This window comes from Lutzomyia longipalpis, chromosome 4, assembly GCF_024334085.1.
Source record: "Lutzomyia longipalpis isolate SR_M1_2022 chromosome 4, ASM2433408v1".
Taxonomy (NCBI): Eukaryota; Metazoa; Arthropoda; class Insecta; order Diptera; family Psychodidae; genus Lutzomyia; species Lutzomyia longipalpis.
In genome coordinates, this window is record NC_074710.1 from 13,763,711 (window position 1) to 13,785,853 (window position 22,143).

The 22,143-nt window shown below is 32.2% G+C and overlaps 1 protein-coding gene and 3 long non-coding RNA genes across 7 annotated transcripts; 2 read left to right on the plus strand and 2 right to left on the minus strand.

The window, feature by feature from the left end:
• The first annotated feature begins 306 nt into the window (after window positions 1-306).
• On the plus strand, window positions 307-19,616 carry LOC129796525 (receptor expression-enhancing protein 1). Of its 4 annotated transcripts, XM_055838546.1 has the most exons (7): window positions 307-497; window positions 14,583-14,655; window positions 14,765-15,076; window positions 16,450-16,697; window positions 16,764-16,896; window positions 17,012-17,900; window positions 18,942-19,616. In XM_055838546.1, the coding sequence occupies exons 1-7, from the start codon at window positions 466-468 to the stop codon at window positions 19,010-19,012; spliced, it is 1,758 nt and encodes a 585-aa protein (XP_055694521.1). In that variant the 5' UTR covers window positions 307-465; the 3' UTR covers window positions 19,013-19,616. The 4 variants fall into 4 exon arrangements, with proteins under 4 accessions (XP_055694521.1, XP_055694519.1, XP_055694523.1 ...); XM_055838544.1 differs by having other exon boundaries at window positions 17,012-19,616; XM_055838547.1 differs by lacking the exon at window positions 17,012-17,900 and having other exon boundaries at window positions 310-497.
• Window positions 1,106-1,645, minus strand: LOC129796527 (uncharacterized). Its single transcript, XR_008751229.1, has 2 exons — window positions 1,535-1,645; window positions 1,106-1,471 (listed from the first exon to the last, which is right to left on the minus strand). It is a non-coding gene; the product is annotated as an uncharacterized LOC129796527 (long non-coding RNA).
• On the minus strand, window positions 9,689-11,058 carry LOC129796528 (uncharacterized). The gene is made up of 3 exons (XR_008751230.1): window positions 10,697-11,058; window positions 10,444-10,617; window positions 9,689-10,361 (listed from the first exon to the last, which is right to left on the minus strand). It is a non-coding gene; the product is annotated as an uncharacterized LOC129796528 (long non-coding RNA).
• LOC129796526 (uncharacterized) lies at window positions 10,111-10,662 on the plus strand. The gene is made up of 2 exons (XR_008751228.1): window positions 10,111-10,221; window positions 10,285-10,662. It is a non-coding gene; the product is annotated as an uncharacterized LOC129796526 (long non-coding RNA).
• Window positions 19,617-22,143: the final 2,527 nt, after the last annotated feature.

Sequence of the window (22,143 nt, forward strand, 5' to 3'; positions counted from 1 at the left end):
ACAACCCTACAAACATTACTCGGCAAGAGGAGAAAGTTCCAGAGGAATTTCCTTGAAAAAATCTTGTATTAATCGCTCAATGAAGTCTTTTAAAAATTTCTTGATTATTAAAAAAAAAATAATAATCACAGCTAAACACCATTAGTTTCTACATTTTTTGAAAAAAAAAGTGTTTTTTTTTTGTTTCTGTTTGAACCTCCCAATATCCGTGGAATTATACTCGGATTATCTTCCGATAAGTCTAAAAATTTTTTATATAGTAAATTATGGATTCGTAGCGCCATCTACAACTATTCCAACATAACTTTCCAATAATTCCAGTCGTTCTGACTGACAGTTTCCTTTTTTGAACAACGCAGAATTTTAGTTTGGAACGGACCAAGTAAAAAAAAGCCAGCTTTTTCTCCCTAAAATCTAGTGAAAAACCTCTCAAAATTCCTATTGCCTGTTAATGTGCCGCCAAATATGTTAAGTGCATTTGTATCTCGAATGGTTATGTAAGTAAAAAAACAATGAATAAATTATCTGAAAAGGATCTTCGGTCGTATTGTGACAGAAATTCGATAAAACATTTCCCATAAATGTCCCTAGTTTAGGAAGAAAATCCAATAGGACTTCACAATGTAATTCATGTTCTTTCAAGCTCTGCATAAAGATATTCCTTTAGAGCAGAGGTGGGCAGACAGCTCGATGACAATCAGTCAAATGAGGTTATGTAGATTTAGGGTGGATGAGCATACTGAAATTTCATATACGAATTCTGAAATTTTCACACATGTAGTATGAAAATTTCAAGGTGAAATTGAAATGAAAAAAAAATGTGCAAAAGTGAATAATACTGATTTATTAAGCTAATATTTGTCTTAGAAGTGAGTTAAAAGAAGGAATTCAGTGAAAAACACTGGAAAATTCGAGATTTAAATCTAATAATTGAATGATTTTGTGATATGGTTTGTGGAAATTAATTGTTCCGGAAGTGTTCATACATCCCACACAGAATCTCCAGGAAGTTCCTTGTGGTTGATTCCTGGGAAAGCCGGAGTAGAATGTTTTCAAAGGTAAATCAAGGAAAATTAAAAAAAAAAACAAACAATTTGAAAACGAGTTTGGAATTAATTTCATTTATTTTTGTTTACAGAGGAGATGACAAAAGCTCATGTGAGCTATATGTACAGGACCTACAGAACATATAAGTCTACTGAGAAGCTCACAAACAACATAGGAACCCAATCCTTCAGGAGCTTTCTTCCTCAGACGCTTTGGTTGTGGTCAAATTCCCTGAGAGGGAAGAACATTCAAAACAAATCGATTGGTAAGTGAAGGATTTCCGGATAATTTCCAATGACCATCTTGCTGTAGCTGGCTGGAATTTTGAGTGGCTTTTACTGTTACAGATGATGCTGCAGTTTGTCCAGGAGAGATGCAATTATCCGGAACCACGGGCGATTCCAACACGGCATTCAAGAACTTCCTGCATAGAAGTGTTTTCTTTGAGTGAAGTGAACTTTGAGTGCTTCATTACCTTCAGCAGAACCTTTTCTTGGACTCAGTCTTACGAGATAGGGCTGCTGTGGACTCCAATCCGGAGGAAAAACGCATCATTGAACGTCTCGTCATATCGTCAAAGAAAAAAACAAATACTGACAACCCATTCACAATTCTTCCTATATGCTTCCTATTTTGAGCGGACACGTCATAGGACATTCTCAACAAGTGTCACGTGCTTCATCGTGACACCTCCATTGACCTTCGTAAATTATGTATTTATGAACAATCTTGTGAAAATGTTAAAATATGCAAAAAAAAAAAAACTACAAAATGGCCAACAAATAAACAAAAAAATGTTACAATTAAAGAAGAATATTTATTTTTACAACAAAATTCCAAAAAAAAACCAAAGAAAGTTGTATGAAAAAATCCTGGATTTCTTCAATGAATGTATTATAAAGGTCTTATAGAAAGCGAAGATTTTTCTGAAAAATCTCTGTCTTCCTCAAAGAATGTAATACTACTCTTTCATTACAAAATGTCTTAGAAAGGAAAGTTGTTTTAATAAAAAAATTTTTTTTCTTCCTTTACCAATGCAATGTAGTAATTCATTTCATTATAAAAAGTCTTACATGGCGACGAACTATTTTGTATATGTAGTTCGCATTCGCTTCATATTTTTACCAAAAATTCTTTATGGTAATTGAAGATTTAATAAAATAAAATTAATTTCCCATATTAAATTGTATGAAGCGCCTTTTCAGTGAGAGCAGTGAGAGACATTTTTCGTGAGAGAACGAGCGCACACGCAAAAATCTAAGCGTGCTGCTCTTTCTCATTGCTGCAAATATAAGCATGCTGCTCTTTCTCATTGCTGCGTGTGCCGATTAGCACACGACTGAATTGCCCGGGTAACTGAAGACCACACACATGTGCGCATGCTTATGTGTGTGTATTTCTCAACCGCGTGAGCGGGGTTGTAGGCAGGTTGAATAAAAAGTTTGCTTGCTTGTTGGTAACGACAAGTTAGGTGACGTGTAGCGTAGCCGTTTTCGAATATTATGGTCGTGGTATCAAATCCAACCAATGTCAATGATTTCATTTTTTTTTCCATTAAATTTTTTTTATTCCCCAATCATTTTAAATATAAATTTTTTGATATTATACCACTAATTTGATTTACTATTACAATAGAAATATAAGGAAAATAGGGGAGAACAGTACAATACCAAATAATGAAAACATCCGAAGGTTTTCAAAAAGAGGGAAAACGGACGAAAAACTGAAAATGTTCGAAATAGTTTGTCGTTTTGTGAGATCCTTTATCGAAAATTAAATGCAAAAGTTAAATTTTAATTTTATTAGTAATCATCATTGAAAGGAAATGGATTCTTCAAGTTTTATTTTTCAAAAGCTGTACAGATTTGAGCAAACTTTCTGAGGTCCTTTATCGAAAATTAAATGCAAAAGTTAAATTTTAATTTTATTAGTAATCATCATTGAAAGGAAATGGATTCTTCAAGTTTTATTTTTCAAAAACTGTACAGATTTGAGCAAACTTTCTGAGATCCTTTATCGAAAATTAAATGCAAAAGTTAAATTTTAATTTTATTAGTAATCATCATTGAAAGGAAATGGATTCTTCAAGTTTTATTTTTCAAAAGCTGTACAGATTTGAGCAAACTTTCTGAGGTCCTTTATCGAAAATTAAATGCAAAAGTTAAATTTTAATTTTATTAGTAATCATCATTGAAAGGAAATGGATTCTTCAAGTTTTATTTTTCAAAAGCTGTACAGATTTGAGCAAACTTTCTGAGGTCCTTTATCGAAAATTAAATGCAAAAGTTAAATTTTAATTTTATTAGTAATCATCATTGAAAGGAAATGGATTCTTCAAGTTTTATTTTTCAAAAACTGTACAGATTTGAGCAAACTTTCTGAGATCCTTTATCGAAAATTAAATGCAAAAGTTAAATTTTAATTTTATTAGTAATCATCATTGAAAGGAAATGGATTCTTCAAGTTTTATTTTTCAAAAGCTGTACAGATTTGAGCAAACTTTCTGAGATCCTTTATCGAAAATTAAATGCAAAAGTTAAATTTTAATTTTATTAGTAATCATCATTGAAAGGAAATGGATTCTTCAAGTTTTATTTTTCAAAAACTGTACAGATTTGAGCAAACTTTCTGAGATCCTTTATCGAAAATTAAATGCAAAAGTTAAATTTTAATTTTATTAGTAATCATCATTGAAAGGAAATGGATTCTTCAAGTTTTATTTTTCAAAAACTGTACAGATTTGAGCAAACTTTCTGAGATCCTTTATCGAAAATTAAATGCAAAAGTTAAATTTTAATTTTATTAGTAATCATCATTGAAAGGAAATGGATTCTTCAAGTTTTATTTTTCAAAAGCTGTACAGATTTGAGCAAACTTTCTGAGATCCTTTATCGAAAATTAAATGCAAAAGTTAAATTTTAATTTTATTAGTAATCATCATTGAAAGGAAATGGATTCTTCAAGTTTTATTTTTCAAAAGCTGTACAGATTTGAGCAAACTTTCTGAGATCCTTTATCGAAAATTAAATGCAAAAGTTAAATTTTAATTTTATTAGTAATCATCATTGAAAGGAAATGGATTCTTCAAGTTTTATTTTTCAAAAACTGTACAGATTTGAGCAAACTTTCTGAGATCCTTTATCGAAAATTAAATGCAAAAGTTAAATTTTAATTTTATTAGTAATCATCATTGAAAGGAAATGGATTCTTCAAGTTTTATTTTTCAAATACCAAGCTATAATTTAAACAATGTTTCGAAATGAAACAATTTTTATTTCTTAAATTTGTAAATTTATTTCATGCATATTATAACTTTATATTTGTACTTATGTATGTATGTGTAAAAAAATTAAATGAAATCATTAAAATTTTGCAGGTCTGCCAGAGCAATTCTGAGCAGTTCTCTTAGCTTTTTGTCCGACAGGCTGGCTCTCATCTTTGATTTTAGAAGAGTGAGGATCGAAAATGCGGCTTCGCATGTGTACGTCGTGCCGAACATAACATCAAAGTCCTCTCCTCGTTTTGCATAATTGTGATCGTTGTGTTCATTTTCATCTGTTGCAAAAACGTCTGCCAGATATTCAAATCTTTTGATAAAATCCTTTCGGATTTTCCTGACATTGTTTGAGTAAAAAGAAAAATCTTTATCAGGGAACTCTTGGCAGTACTTGAATGAATGCAAATCGTTCTTGCTCAGTTCTTTTTCCAAACGTATCAGTAATGACATAAATTCATCAATTTTCGACACGAGTTCTTTTATATTTGTTCGCTTCCCCTAAAAAAAATAAAAAGAATAATCTATATCAAGAGATTAAAAACAAATAATAACTCATTGTTTTTAAACACTTTGCATTTCTTTTAATAAATGACTTTTTGTATTATCCTTTTTTATTATCTTAAACTCACTAAGGATTTTATTCTGAAGAATAATAAAGATTTAACGACAAAGAGAATATTATATACCTGTAGGCTCAAATTCAGGTCGTTTAAGTACTTAGTAATATCCCCGAGAAATGCTATATTTCTCCAAAACTCATCATCATGCAGTCGAGACTTGAGTTTCTTATCAAACTGAAAGAACAAATATAATTGTATTCTAAAAAGATTGATAAAAAAATAAAATATTTTAAATTGCAGTATATATTTAATTATTGAAAACTACTGTTATCGAGAAGTAAATAATATTCCTTAGGGATTAAAAATGTAAAAATTTTAAGCGAATTAAGTTCTTCTCTAAGTAAGTAAAATGAATTATGTTGCTCGATTTTAATTTAAATTCCAACTTTTTAGTCTATGTACAATTAATTTTCTTTTGTTCATTTCAGGTATGTAGGTAGTCTTTTTCACAAAAGCAAGAAACAAAAGTATCATATTTTATCATAAATGAAACAATCTCGAAATAGAGAGATCTTTTTTTTTTTATAATATACTTAACTTATATTTTGTTTTAAAAAAATAACGTAGGGGATCCTGGGGTAAAATGGTGAATTTTTGGGAGATAATTTTTTCAGGAGTTCCATGGAAATATTTGAGATTTCTCATGAGAACTATATTAGGAAATTTTTCGGGCTACAACTTTGTCTCAAACGATTTTTCTCTATAATCCTCATTTAATGAAATTATTTTAGCAAGGCACTATAATATCTACATATTGAGAATGAGGGATTTATGAAACAATTAAAACTTTTTTTAATTAAAAATATACAAAAAAAACGTTAAATTTCAGAAATTACCATTGCATTTGGATAAAAAAAAATTGCCGAGAATATCGCCAAAACGGATCAATTAATATGAAACTTTCTAGGCTTAGGTGGGGGTAAGAAGTACAACTACTGACAAAATTAGACAGACAATTACTTTTTAAGATATTTAATATTAATTTTTTTTTCTGATTCACCATTTTACCCCAGCTACAAATTGAAATGTGTTTTTGATATAGGTAATGAATGTATGTTATGAGTAAGTTAATAGATTATAAAGAAAATTGTTCAAGAAAGATATATGATTCAATTAAATTTGTTTTAATAGAAACTTTATGAAATTAAAATTTATAACTTGAATAAAAATAAAAATATAACAATAAACTTTTTCTTTTTTTGTTAATAAGATTTTCTCTCTTTTATTTATTTTTTTACAAAATTTGTCCCTCAGAAACATTTTTACTTTCGATATGATGTACTTAATTAAACAAAATTAAATCGTACGTACTTCAATCGTTTCTACGAATTGAATTATGTAATGACGAAGAGTGAAAAATCGTTCAAGGGCTATTCCCTTACTGAGCCATCTTACATGCGTAAACAATTTTAGATCTCCATACGGTGCGTTCTGCTCTTGAAGGAAATTTTTAAATTGGCGGTGCATTAGGGCGTTTTGGCCGCCTCTTATTGCATTGATAATTTGCGTCGCAACTTTCATCGTATCTTCCAGACCGACTGCTTTTGCTGAAAGTGTTTGACAATGTATCATACATTTAATCGCTGTCAACTCAGGTTTGTCCTTTTTTAAAAGGCCTGCGCAACCTTTCCTTGTGCCAACCATGGATGGGGCCCCATCGGTACTGAGTGAAACCAATTTATCTAATGCCCCAAACTCTTTTAGAGCATTAAAAACTACAAAAAGATGAAATTAAAAATTAACGATATAAATTGCAGGGAAATCTCAAAATTAATTCACAAATTTTTATCACTGAGTTGTGTATCCACGGAAAGAAAAGTTTGTAAAAAATTGAGTGTGGAATTATCATTAAAAAAAAAATACCAAAAATACCTTTCGGAAAAATTATATCAATTTGATAATTTTAAAAGAAAATAATTTCTGACAAATGCATGATCATTCACGTCAGCTTTTTAGAAATATTGTCCAATTTTTTTTTCAATTCCATTTCTTGAACATAAAATCATCTTGTCTTTTTGCTAGGTAAAATATTTTAGCACTGTGAAATTATAAAAAATATAACTGAAATAAAATAAATTTATTCATGAAAACCAAATGTACGTTAAAATACAGAGGAAAAAAATTTAAATTTAATTGTTGATTTGACCAAATTTTAACAACTTTTTAGTGAGAACTACATTTAAAATAAATTTTGTTGAAATTTACATGGAATTTTTAACAAATTTGTCTTTCCGTGTAGGAGTCGCCAATGGGAAGAATTAAAGTTAAAGTTAAAAAACGAATGAAAAAAGATTGGTTGACAGTGAAGAATATAATTTGTTATCTACCTTCCTCATAAATATCCTCACCGCGGGTGGTTTCTCGCAATTGCCGCAAATCCAGGTAGGATTCAAAAGTTGAATTGTCTGGCATTATGCCACGAATAAATATCATCAATTGAGAATGATGGGAGATGTCGGTGCTTTCATCGATAGCGATGCTGATTTTTTTACTCTCCTTAATTTTCCTTATCATCTCGTCCCTCATTTTCTCACTAATGTGAGAAATATTGCGGCTAATCGTATACCTCGAAAGAGGAATTTGATTTAAAAATTCGGCACAATCGCAATTATTGCACCTGTTCTTCAGAATATTTGAGAAGACATCCCTCCATCTCCCCGCGTCCGAGAATGGCTTTTTCAAACGGCCCGTTTCCAAAGCAAGCATTCTGGATGCCTTTGTGGCATCCATATTCTTTTTTGGTTTTTCCACTTTCATCGCCACCGACTCACTGGACCTCACATTTGTAGCAAGTTTAGATTCATATTTATGATGCGCCTTAGCCCAATGCATTGCGAATTTGTAAAGCGTTGGGCCTTTTTTAATTATTTTTAATAAAATGAATTAAAAAAAAAAATATTACAAGGAAAAATCTTTATTCAAATTTTCATTATATACACAAAATTATTTGAAATTTAAATTTATAATTTGAAATATATATAACTAGTTAACATTAACTCCCAATCATATATGATCAAAGAATTCTATTTAAAGCAATAATAAAGGAGCGTATATTAAAGGGAAGTGGTGAGTAGAAGTGAATAAATAGAGTACTTCGACAAATAATTTAAAATAAAAAAACAGCAGGTAAAAATTGGGATAAATTATTTTTGTGGGGTCGGTATGAAGTGGGGGGGTGGTTGAAGCAAAATCTCACATAGCGCTTGCAACTCGTATTAACCCCTCTACTCCCCCAACAAATTTCATTACGATCGGCAGAGCCGTTTTGGAGGAGTTCATGTGCCACAAACCGACAAACAGACTTTTCAGGAATAAATTTTTTTAAATCATTTATGTATATAGTCCCTTTATGTTGTAATTATGACTGGGGCATAAATAAAGTCATCTTATCTTATCTTATCTTATTTACTTACTGCGTTGTATTACATGCCCACACAATTTGCATTCCGCGGTTTCATCATCCCAGAATTTAAAATGATAGTTAACATTTATTAATTCCTTTTGCGATGGCATGCTTAATTACTCTTATTTTACTTTCAAAAAAAAATTATTCACCGTCTTAATTTGTAGTACGTTGCAGCTGAAACTAAAGCACTCACGAGAAAATTTGGATGTAAGACTCTCATAGAACTTTCGAGACGCTCCTTCAGAGAACTTCTTATAACACACACATGCAAATCATTCACGTATTAAACTCCACAGAAAGAGACAAACATATAAGTAATACACACTAATTTCTTAGTGTGCGTGCGTAAGCACCCAGGGGAGAAAAAAAATATAACATTCGCAGACAAAGCTAGGACTTTTCTTATAAAAGAAAATTGAAATTTTTTAACCCTTTTTGTAATAAAAAAAAATAGTAAATTAGTTGAGGAAGAAATAATCTTTTTTTAAAACAACTTTCCATCCAAAGGCTTTTTTGTAATGAATGAAAAGACCATTTCTTTTCAATAAAGATTATTAATAAAATTAAAATTTAACTTTTGCATTTAATTTTCGATAAAGGATCTCACAAAACGACAAACTATTTCGAACATTTTCAGTTTTTCGTCCGTTTTCCCTCTTTTTGAAAACCTTCGGATGTTTTCATTATTTGGTATTGTACTGTTCTCCCCTATTTTCCTTATATTTCTATTGTAATAGTAAATCAAATTAGTGGTATAATATCAAAAAATTTATATTTAAAATGATTGGGGAATAAAAAAAATTTAATGGAAAAAAAAATGAAATCATTGACATTGGTTGGATTTGATACCACGACCATAATATTCGAAAACGGCTACGCTACACGTCACCTAACTTGTCGTTACCAACAAGCAAGCAAACTTTTTATTCAACCTGCCTACAACCCCGCTCACGCGGTTGAGAAATACACACACATAAGCATGCGCACATGTGTGTGGTCTTCGGTTACCCGGGCAATTCAGTCGTGTGCTAATCGGCACACGCAGCAATGAGAAAGAGCAGCATGCTTATATTTGCAGCAATGAGAAAGAGCAGCACGCTTAGATTTTTGCGTGTGCGCTCGTTCTCTCACGAAAAATGTCTCTCACTGCTCTCACTGAAAAGGCGCTTCATACAATTTAATATGGGAAATTAATTTTATTTTATTAAATCTTCAATTACCATAAAGAATTTTTGGTAAAAATATGAAGCGAATGCGAACTACATATACAAAATAGTTCGTCGCCATGTAAGACTTTTTATAATGAAATGAATTACTACATTGCATTGGTAAAGGAAGAAAAAAAAATTTTTTATTAAAACAACTTTCCTTTCTAAGACATTTTGTAATGAAAGAGTAGTATTACATTCTTTGAGGAAGACAGAGATTTTTCAGAAAAATCTTCGCTTTCTATAAGACCTTTATAATACATTCATTGAAGAAATCCAGGATTTTTTCATACAACTTTCTTTGGTTTTTTTTTGGAATTTTGTTGTAAAAATAAATATTCTTCTTTAATTGTAACATTTTTTTGTTTATTTGTTGGCCATTTTGTAGTTTTTTTTTTTGCATATTTTAACATTTTCACAAGATTGTTCATAAATACATAATTTACGAAGGTCAATGGAGGTGTCACGATGAAGCACGTGACACTTGTTGAGAATGTCCTATGACGTGTCCGCTCAAAATAGGAAGCATATAGGAAGAATTGTGAATGGGTTGTCAGTATTTGTTTTTTTCTTTGACGATATGACGAGACGTTCAATGATGCGTTTTTCCTCCGGATTGGAGTCCACAGCAGCCCTATCTCGTAAGACTGAGTCCAAGAAAAGGTTCTGCTGAAGGTAATGAAGCACTCAAAGTTCACTTCACTCAAAGAAAACACTTCTATGCAGGAAGTTCTTGAATGCCGTGTTGGAATCGCCCGTGGTTCCGGATAATTGCATCTCTCCTGGACAAACTGCAGCATCATCTGTAACAGTAAAAGCCACTCAAAATTCCAGCCAGCTACAGCAAGATGGTCATTGGAAATTATCCGGAAATCCTTCACTTACCAATCGATTTGTTTTGAATGTTCTTCCCTCTCAGGGAATTTGACCACAACCAAAGCGTCTGAGGAAGAAAGCTCCTGAAGGATTGGGTTCCTATGTTGTTTGTGAGCTTCTCAGTAGACTTATATGTTCTGTAGGTCCTGTACATATAGCTCACATGAGCTTTTGTCATCTCCTCTGTAAACAAAAATAAATGAAATTAATTCCAAACTCGTTTTCAAATTGTTTGTTTTTTTTTTAATATTCCTTGATTTACCTTTGAAAACATTCTACTCCGGCTTTCCCAGGAATCAACCACAAGGAACTTCCTGGAGATTCTGTGTGGGATGTATGAACACTTCCGGAACAATTAATTTCCACAAACCATATCACAAAATCATTCAATTATTAGATTTAAATCTCGAATTTTCCAGTGTTTTTCACTGAATTCCTTCTTTTAACTCACTTCTAAGACAAATATTAGCTTAATAAATCAGTATTATTCACTTTTGCACATTTTTTTTTCATTTCATATTCACTTTGAAATTTTCATACTACATGAGTGAAAATTTCATTCCGGAGGATTTTTAGAAACCTAATTTACTGAATCAGCGAATACATAACCTCATTTGACTGATTGTCATCGAGCTGTCTGCCCACCTCTGCTTTAGAGATATCAATTATGCAATTTCTCATGAAAAAAAAACTAGAGTAACAATTAGAATCAAAGCGAATAAAGTGGCAACAAAGCCGTCGATTGTTTTTTGCAGTCTCTTAGCTTGAATGATTTTCAGTCAATTGGAACGAAAATATCGGTTATTTCCTGGCAAGAATTCATTCAAAGCACCACTCATAAAGGCAATTTCATCGAAAATATCACGTAAATTCGCCTAGGGGACTCTCAGTAACCCACACGAGGTGCATCCGGACACACAAAAAGTCTATGCCGTTATAAGTTGATGCCCTTGAGGGGAGCTTCAACGCTATGGGGGGAGCCTGATTCGTCCAAAAATGGTCAAAAAGTTTCTTTATAAACTGATCTCATTGTCTGCCCCCTCCCTCCAACTAGGTCACCTGTTCCCGAGAGGCGTAATCCTCCTTGGCGATTGCCCGGAGTACAGCAGCAGATTCCATGGTCAGATATCATGCTCGATCCGGTGACGCATACACTCACTGGCAAGCTAAACATACTTTCTTCCTCCGTCTTTGGAGACCCCATTCAATGACATAGCGGATAGTCTTGTTGGTGGATTTATAAGGAAATTGCCGTCACACAAATCAGAATAAACCATTGTTCTTCCATCGATTAATCTTGTGTGTGTAGCCCCAGTAGCGCGCATTAAGTGGTCTCACTTGTGGAGCTCCAACTCTGCAAAATATTTTTCTAAAAAGACTTTTTTTATGCAGAAGAAGCTGCAATAATTACGTGGGGGTGTAGACTCAGAAAAGATGTGGGTGTAGAAGTAAAGAAATTAGAAGAAAGGAAATGAATTCTTTTTGTTAAGATCTGTTTAATTATTAATTTATTTATTGACGACCTTGGAAAAATCATGATTAGTTGTTGATAAGAAGTATAACAAGCAACAAAAATTCTTATGCGTGATTTACTTTCCGGCATTACCTTGAAATTTAATTGATCTGACTTTTAAAATTTTTATTTTTATACATACTATACGTACAACCTGTGCGTTAAGAAACTTATTTTCAAAAAAAATATGAAGAGGTATCACTTTATATGGAATAGCTATACAAAATATGTAGAGATCATAAAGGTGGATAACCGACCTCGCATGGCTTTTGCAGTGTTAAGTGACATCATTGCCGTGAAGCACATTTTACACACCACATAAAGACATTTTATTTAAAAATTCAATTTGTTCACTTAAACGACGAGATAATTAAATTCGAAGCGACTCATTAAATAAAGAAGAATTCGAGTTTGTTTGATTTCTTTCACTGAAACACAAAACCTATTCTCTGTGTTGTTATAAAAAGAAAATAAAAATTCACACAAATTAGCAATTGAGTAGTGTGTTCAGTTTCAACATTAAAAAATTCCACATTAGAAGAATGTTATTAGAATTTTTTCTGATAAATATTAACAGAAAAAAACTTATTTTCATTTAGAGAAAGTTATTAGAGCTGAAAGTGAATTTTTTTCTTATAATTTCTGTGTTAAATAAGTAATGAACAAAAAAAAAAGAATTTTATTAATTAATTAATTTCACAAGTCTATTGATTAATCAATATTCAATTTTATTGATTTCTATTGAAATATATTTCTTGGAATTTCAAGTTATTTAACTTGAACTGTGAGTATAATAGAAAAGAAGACAAAGATAAACCCAGTTGTAAGATTAAAATCTGTTTGATTCATATAAAAATTCTTAATATAAATTAATTATATTTAATGGTCATTTATTGGACACATTCGCTTTATTTTCTCTACTTCTTCCTTCAAAGTTTAATATTTCAAAATAAAGATATTCCAAAGTTTACTCTGCAACTATATCCTCACTTTGTGTTTACTTAAAACTCTTCTATATTTAGCTTCTTTTGGGAGGAACCCTTGTTTAACGAATGACATGCGATGGAGAAAATTTCTAAAGTCATTTCGATGGATTTGTTTTCAAGACGACAAGACGTTTTACACGAAATATGGGTTAATTTACTAAACTTAAAATAGTTGTGGAATTTCTATTTCTAAATTATCTTTCATATATCTCACATTTTGCTTTACTTTAGCCCTTTCTTCTCTCCCCTTAGTACTGATTTTCATACTAGATCTCGCCAAGTCTCCCAAGTAATTAAAGACAGGCACGATGTTTATAAATACTGTGATCAGAATTAATTATATTATAGATTTTTCATAAGAATTTTTATTATTTAGTCTTTGTAGATAAAATAAGTTAAATACATAAAATATTTAGGGATATTTTAATTGAACACAGCTCTCACCGACTTCGGATTCTGCAACAGACCATTATTGGGTCGTGTTCTGTGACCAAGAAATCCTTGAAATCGTTAAAATTTTAGAAAAAAAAATCTTGATTTTTCTATGCATGAATAGGCATATTAGATATTATTTTTCCAGGGGAATAATCAACTTATAATAAATGAATAGATTTTATTATCAGTATAAATAAATAACATTCCTTTTCTTGTTTTTTTTTTTTTTTAAGTGATGGCATATTTCGCAATTATTGTTTATTTTAATAAATATTTATTTATTTTTTGCTTTATTTATCGAATTCCTTATAATAATAAAAGACTAAACAAAAGCCCCTTCAACAACTCAGATTACGAGTAAAAAGGGAACACAGACAGATGTAGAGAGTAAGGAATGATTTTCTCGTCTTTCTGTGTAAGGTTCTTTTTTGGAAAATCTTCCACAGCAACACTGTATGATCTTCTCTTATTTAAGTTTTCATCAGTCTCGAACGCATCGTCATCTCGATCACATATTTTCGTCTCATTCTCGGGTTTTCCCAATATATTATTCCATGTTATAAATTATTCTGAATCACTTCTTGTATCGCCTAAAACATTGCTAAAAGCACAAAACATAAAAGAGGGGAATGGACTTGTGATATTAAGTATAGTTTCATTTTGGCTTTAATGCCAAATTATTTGTGTATAATACAAAATAATATTACGAATAAAACTCTTATAGAGAGAACAACAATACATACTAGAAAATTATTTTCCGTACAACGAGGGAAACGGGAGGAAGTAAAAATCACACTGAATAAATTTATTTTTAGACGTGAAATTCTTGCTGAATCTGGTACAAGACAAAAGTAATTGTGGCGTACAAAAATGCGTCGGAACTCAAATAATATTAGTGATTTAATTGTAAAGTTTGAGACTAAAGAGTCTTCTGCGTCGACTAAAGATCACGATGATCGTTCCGTGAAGAGAATTTATGTAAAGAAAATTGAACGAAGAGATCATTTAGATCAAGTTTTCAAAAAGGAAATACACGAAGAGGAGGCTAGAAAAGAAGTTGTAACGATGCTGTCACGATGTGGAAGATTCCTTGATTTTCTTTCGCGTCTGCCACTCCCTTGGATGTCTGTCACAGGAATGGGAATTACGTTTCTTGTGGCTGTTTTAATTTTTCCACGAGCTATCACTGAGAATTTTCTCTTCCCCGCCTTCAGATTGCTCTTCGGCACTCTATATCCTGCCTATGCATCTTATAAAGCTGTCCGTACCAAAAATGTTAAAGAATATGTGAGTATTAATGAAGAAAAAAAATTATGAATGTAATTTAATGCAAATATTACACAAACAATAAAATTGACAAAAAAGTTTACTTAATAAGTTTTTCTTTTTCTTTCAGGTGAAATGGATGATGTATTGGATTGTCTATGCCTTCTTTACGTGTATCGAAACGTTCACAGACATCTTCCTATCATGGTTCCCATTTTACTATGAAGTGAAGGTGATCCTTGTGATCTGGCTGCTGTCGCCAGCAACAAAGGGCAGCTCTACACTTTATAGAAAATTCGTACATCCCATGCTAACGCGTAGGGAGCATGAAATTGATGAGTATCTCAATCAAGCCAAAGAGAAAGGGTACACCACGGTGCTCCAGTTGGGCTCCAAAGGCATGAACTATGCCACGAGTGTCATAATGCAAACAGCAATTAAGGTATGTGATACCTATTGTTTTGTCAAACGTATCCTTTTGTTCTAAATAAGGAGAGTTTTTCTATAGATGTCAATTAATTTTGCAAAGCTTTTTTTATTAATGCTCACTTTTGATTGTTATCATGTTTTTTTTTTGTTAACAACACGGAGCACATTTTTTTTTGTTAATAAATTCACGCAATGTTTGAGATGCAAATTGAAGAATCACGTTTCTTTAAGTGAACGAAATGAACACAACAATGTGCTAACCATTTTGCATGTTCAAATATCCATGTAATTTCAATTTTTTTTTCAAGAAGTGCTACGCTGTGTTTGATTTTAAAAGACTTTAAGAGAAGTTAAAGATGATTCTTTCAAAAAACCAAAATTTTTAATTTTTTATACGTCAAGAAATATTATAATTTTATTTGATCTTTTAATAATTATGACCTTCCTGAATTCTAAGGGTGTTTAGTTTAGGCACCTAATCACTTTTTCTGGCTACGTCCCTGCTCCCTTTAACAATAAATCTGTTAAAAGAAACAATTTTTTAACTCAAAACATTTCCTATGAGAAGGCCCAGCGTATGCATACTAAAATAAAACATGTTAACAAGAAATTACCACTGTAATGTAGCACATAATACACTGTGATTAAAAAAAAGCGCCCTAATAATCTCGCACAAGCACACATTAAATTATTTTCTGCAGTCGCTGGGGAATGGTGGTGGAAGTGAGACCCGAAAAGAGCTACCAATGATTGCTGGGCATGATTACGTGGATGCTCCACCATCACCGAGGATAACGCGTTCAATGTCCGTTGATTCGGCATTGTACAAAGTTAAAATGGAACTAGATGAGGTGCCGGCTTTCTCAATTCCCGCCATAACTGAAGTGCCATCTTCGGCTGAAGAAGATGACGATGTTTTTATGTTTGAAAACACAGAAGGAGGAGGAAATAGAGGAGCTGCAAGAGCACGTGAATTACCTCGAAGGCGCACCGGTAGAGTGCCTAAAGAACCCAGAAGTCGCCTTCCGGTGAAGGAAAGACGTCGTGGGAAAACTGATGAAACACCAATTATTGTTGATGAATGAACAAATGATCTCTTAAATACCCTCAAATTGCGTGACACTACTTAATGTTTTTTTATACATATTTTAAGGACTTTTTACATCACTCAATCTCGAATAAATTTTTGTAGTTAATATAATTTTTTAGATTAAAAAAAATGTCGTTTGGTAAGTTTTGTTGTTTTTAATTTCGCATGGATTAATGTCGCAGCTTCTTGGCTTCTTAATCTTATCAATTAAATAACAGGAAAGTGGTTTGGGAAATGTTATGAAACTATATTTAAGTTGTTTTTAATTTTAATGAGGAGAGAAATTTTAATTTTAGGGCGGCGGAAATCTTGTGCAGACGCTAAAGAAGAGCTATAGCCTGAGCGATTTGTCCGAACCAGATACACAGCGTACTCAAGATGAGATTGATGAAATTACGAGGCCACAAAGAACACAAAGAGTATTGAGACCACGAACACAGAGTATGCGATCAGCTTCTGGAGGAAGAAATGTGCCAGAAATGTATTTTCCAGAAGTTGATGTACCACATTCAAGAACATCTCGGGATGGTGTTCCAAATTATAAGTAAGATTTATCAAAAATAATTGATAAATAAGGAATATTTTGTAGTGTTTGTATTATTTTCTACAGCTATATTCGATCTAGCGAAGACATCAGCTCGGGATACTCAAGTGCTGAGCCTATGCCTGTCGCTCTTAGCCGCACAGCTTCCCTTTCTCATGCATCACGTGGTGCCACAAGACTGAGATCTAAGCGATCTGAGGTGAGTCTCACTTACACAGAACGATTTAATGTCCAACTTTAATTAGGGAAGTTCAATGAATTTCAAATGAAAGCATATTTCTTTGATTTCTTTGTCTTTTTTGTTTCTCACAAAGGCGGGTGAAAATTCGTGGGAAGATGACGGGGAAGGAGATTATCCTTTTAGTCCATCATCCTGTCCTCAATCCCCTAATTCCCTCTCCTCTATGTCCTCCCAGAATTTCCAAAAATTTCATTACTCCTCCGACGGGGAGCCACTTTTCTTGGTTGAAGAAGAGGACGACCCGGAAATGATTGATGAAACAAGAATTATGGATGTAACAGAAAATGACCCAGAGTTTAGACAAGTTTTTCATGTAGGAAAAAAGCAATATGACACAAAAATGGAGGAAAAATATAGATTATTTGAAATTTGGTTGAAAAATCAACAGAATTCCGTGAAAGATCCTTCAAGTTTTTCTGAAGATTTTCAAGATACTTTTTCCGACCATAATTCCAGTGAAGAGGAATTTCACGAACTCGATGGGGGAGACAATACTGAAAGTTTCCCGATGCTAAACGAAGCACAACAAGAAGCTAATAATGAAGAATTCCCAAAATGCGAATCGAATGAAATTAAAGAAGTTGAAGAACCTAAAGAACTAGTAATAATAGAAGACACAACTTTATTGACGGAGGATCTAAACACTAATGTTGAAAATATTAAAGAACTCAAAAATGAATCAGAAGAAGCTACAAAAGGTGCGGAAAATGATCAAACTTCCATTTTAGAATTAGAAAGACTAGATGACGACACAATCACAAAAGAATTTCCTCTAAAGGATGATACCATTATCCCAGAGACAGTAAAAGAGATCCTTCCATCTTCAAATAAAAAAACACCATGTCATAGCAAGGGCAAGGCTCCAGAACCACCTACAGTAATTCCCCAAATCTCCTCTCCAGTTTCTGCAAACGAGGAGGAGGCTGCTAAAAGTCCAGAAAAGAAAGCAATTAGCAAGAAAAGTAAATTTCTAAACTATTTACCGGGCATTTTGCGAACAGACTCAACTGCTAAATCCACAAGCACTGACAAGCTTCCCCGTGAAACATCCATTTAATCCTCCCATCGTCCTTCCTTCTTCCTCCCACAATAAAACTATTATACATATTGATAAAGTATCGATAAAAGGCAGGAAGATTTTCTTCTTTAAATTCTTTTTTGCCTATGCTAACTAATCCCGATCTTGTTAATTTCTTTATCTTGCTTTGCATTATCCATGAACGTGTTTTGAAATCATTTAAAAGGTTTAAAAATTCTCATTTTCATTTGCTTTAACAAATTTTTAAAGCATTTATGCAAAGAGGACCAAAGCGTTTTAGTTTTTTTTAAATTATTTGTTTTGTTTTTTTATTTTGTTTTAATAGTTTTATTAAATAAACAAAATTGGTATTGAGAAAATTAGTTAAACTGATTCAAATGCTTCTTTCAAGGAATTTGATTTAACAAAAACATTTAAATAAAAACAACAGGGAGTGTGAATGTCTAAAGTTTATTCTAAAAGTTTTGATGCTTAAGGATTTTCTTCTGTAAAGATCAAAGAAATTATTTTCCTCTAAAAAACAAAAAAATTAAAGGAATTGAAAGTGTCAAACGTTAGAAAAGTAAGTTCTTTAAACTTTAGATAAGAAACGATAAATATTAAATAATTTTCCGAGGAAGTTTTCATTACAGTGAACAAACAGACGGAAGTAAAAATTATGAAGCTTTTTTTAAAATCTTTGTTCAAAAGTATCTTATTATTTTTTCAAAAGAGATGAATCAACTTTAACTCTTACTTTAATAAAACAATTTTATTTCAATAATTTTTAAAAATTATTTGTTATGACTTTATGTCAAGATGATTTCTTTTCACTTTCTGTACCTACACTAACGAGTTTTTACTTTATGATTTTTTTTAAATTCCAAATATTTTTTCTTGTTTGCTTTATTATTTGAGAAATGCTAATATGTAAAAAAAATCCTTCAAGCAACTTTTTACAAAATAAATTCTTTTTTCTTCTCAGGAGAAAATCATCTCATCGAGCTATTCTACGCTTCCGCGAAGCCGCAAAACGGAGAAAATGCTCAAAACTAAGGCTCGAGCAGAGAAGTGAAGATATCTGCCATGAAAGTCATGTTTATAGAAATGAAACCCAACGCATTTTTTTATCCCACAATTTTTGAGTGATAGCATTGGAGCTTTCATTCCTTTTCCATCGAACTAAAATTTCTTATTTTGTTAAGAAAAGAAAATGAGCTTTGCGAAGGAAAGGTTTCTTATTTTGGTGCTAGGCTAGGCAAAAGAAGGATATTGCCGCGATGGATGAGGTATCGCATACTTCTTTCACTCGAATTAGACTGATTTTGTCAAATCGCGAGAGACATCATTTTGTTAGACAATGGAGAGTCGAATTAGTCACGAAAAAAAACGATATCCTTAAATCTCCTATATAATAAAAGAATAAAAAAATTGTAGAGCATTAGGAAAAAAAAATAATGATAGAAGAATTTATTTGTGATTTATCTCTCATATCTTTATATACCAATTTAAACAAAAAATAAACTAGAATGTCGTTAGGTATTTTGCAAGTTTTAAATTTGTAAATTAGTTAGAATATCCCAATATGGAATGTTTTTTTTTTATTTATATCCTCCATTAAGAGCAAGATTAATAAATTTTTTGATTGTATAACGAGAAATGCATTTCTTTTTTATGTTGATTTCACTCATCAACGGATTAAAGCATATTGCAGAAAGCTAAATGATGCAATTGGACTGTGCCTTTCATATGCAAAATCTCAACAAATTGTAATCACTTTTGTAAAGTGCAATGTGATGCATATTTTTTGCCATAACGCATGTGGAGAAAGCTGGTTGTAAATGATGGAATCTTTTATCAGTTTACCGGAAATTCCTATTGACTTTTCCTTGTCAGCACGTCGCATTGAGTTTTTCTGGCAATGCGCATTTTCTCGTGCAATTTTATTGCAATGTTATAAGAATAACAACGGAAAGTGAGTTCAAGTACCAAAGAAAGCATTTGATTTTTCTAATAGTCAATTACGTGTAAAATTGTTTAAAAATTATTAATTAAAAGGTTAATTTTCATTTAAGTTCCCACAAGAAAATATGAAAGCTAAGCTATAGAATTTCTTACTCTTCCTCCTCTTACGTTAGCAGCATAATTCTTCGTTAGTTAAAAATCGCATGAGGTATCAATGGTGAAGAATAAAGAAAAAAAATACAGAAGAATATTTTAAAGACAACAAAATATCTATTTTTGCTATTCTATCCGGGCATATTTAAAATTCGATTTTTCTATATATAATATTTAAAAATATTCTACACGTGGAATATAAATCAAATTGGGGTATTGAATGTTTTCTAAAAGAACAAGCAGCTTAAGAAGATTGAAAAATGTGATTTAAATGAAATCATAGAACGGTTGATTGCTTACGTATATGATGGCTGCATCAACCTCGCCAAGGCACAGAGTGAGAGTGAGAAGAGATTGAGATGCAAATTCACAAGCCACGAGCTACCACCTCCTGTGGATGAGTTTTTTTTTTGGGAAAATAAAAAGAAGTAGTTTAACGACCCAAATTGACGGCGCTCACTCTAAAGATTCAACGTGTATTCTTATTTACCACCTATAACAGAAAAAAAAAGCACAAACATTCTCGCCACGGTCAGAGCATAACTTGATCAGGCTGCAGAAAGAAAGTCAATCATAACGCGTCCAGTTATTAAAGTTGGTATACCACAACGCGGATGGGTCAGTCTATGCGTTGTAATTTAATTTGTGAGCAGAATCAGTAGGCAAAGTTGATTTTTTTTATGAAATTCATCAATATGAAAGATAAAAATGCTCATATCTGAAGTTCTATAAGACCTACAGAAATTTCTTGACTAGTTATGGAAAGATATTGAAATAAGCTATAATCTGATATATATTTCGATACATTTCAAGGTCACCTCCAGAACACAAAATGGCAGATTTTTGTTCTACCAAAACAGTTTTTTGCACTTTTTGTCCTGAAGGAATGGTTCTAGAGGTTTCTGATGTTCTAGAAAGTTGTAGAGTTTTGCAAAACCTTTTATTTGATACCAAGTTGAGCCAAATCGGACAAGCCGTTCAAGAGATATGGCTCTTAGAACTTTTCAAATTCAAGAATTTTTCAAATGGCTATATCTTCTAAACGGCGACATAGATTTTCTTCATTTTCGGGCTGGTGAAAGATATTAAGTCAGGCTACAACATATCAAAAATTCAAGGAAATCTAAGATGGGGATTCGGAGATATAGCCCCTTAAAGTTAGGCAATTTTTGTTTTTGATTTTAGCGCCTCTTGCGGCCATTTTTGGAACTTGGAATGTTTTAGACAGTTGTAGGGCTTCTCAATACCTTTCATTTGATACCAAGATGGTCAAAATCGGTCAAGCCGTTCACGAGTTATATCGAAAAAACACTTTTTGCTTTAGGCGGCCATATTTGCTAAACGGCTTGACCGATTTTCAAGTATGAATTATCGATGAAAACGTCCCACTGAGCCCTACAACATACTAAAATTTCAGATCTCTAGCTATAAGGGAAGTGGTAAACGGTAGTTCAAAATGGCGGACGGCGGCCATCTTGGATTTTGAAAATGCGAAAAAATGAAAATTTACACCCACATTTCTATAGAAAACTTCAAACCGGAAGTCTCTATCTGTTACTGTTCTCAAGTTATAAGGTAAAGTTTGGCGCAGAGGCCGGCCGGCCGGCCGGCAGGCCGGCCGGCCGGATCAAAATTTTTCCACCACCACTTTCGTAATGTGGGATGTCTAAAACGTGCTCATACCAAGTTTGAGCCCGATCTGAGATGGTCGGTTTTTCCGACGATTACAATACTTGGTATGCCACGATTGTGGTATACCAACTAATTGGCTATCGCGAAAGCATATTTGAGGCGGGGAATAACAGAAAAATCATCTTATATTGACAAATGATTCTCAGAGAAAAGCTAAAAAAAATATCCCATACGTTACAATGATAGCATGAGAGAAGATATTAATTAGCATTAATAATGCCATGATCTCAAAATAGGATTATACCAGATGAATATTTTCTTTCAAAGTATAATTCCAATAAAAATATTTTATTGGAAAAATTATTCAAATTTTGGATTCATTCATTCATTTTGTTGGTCATCAAGTACAAGTTTTAGTTCAAGTTAGTTGCTCAGAT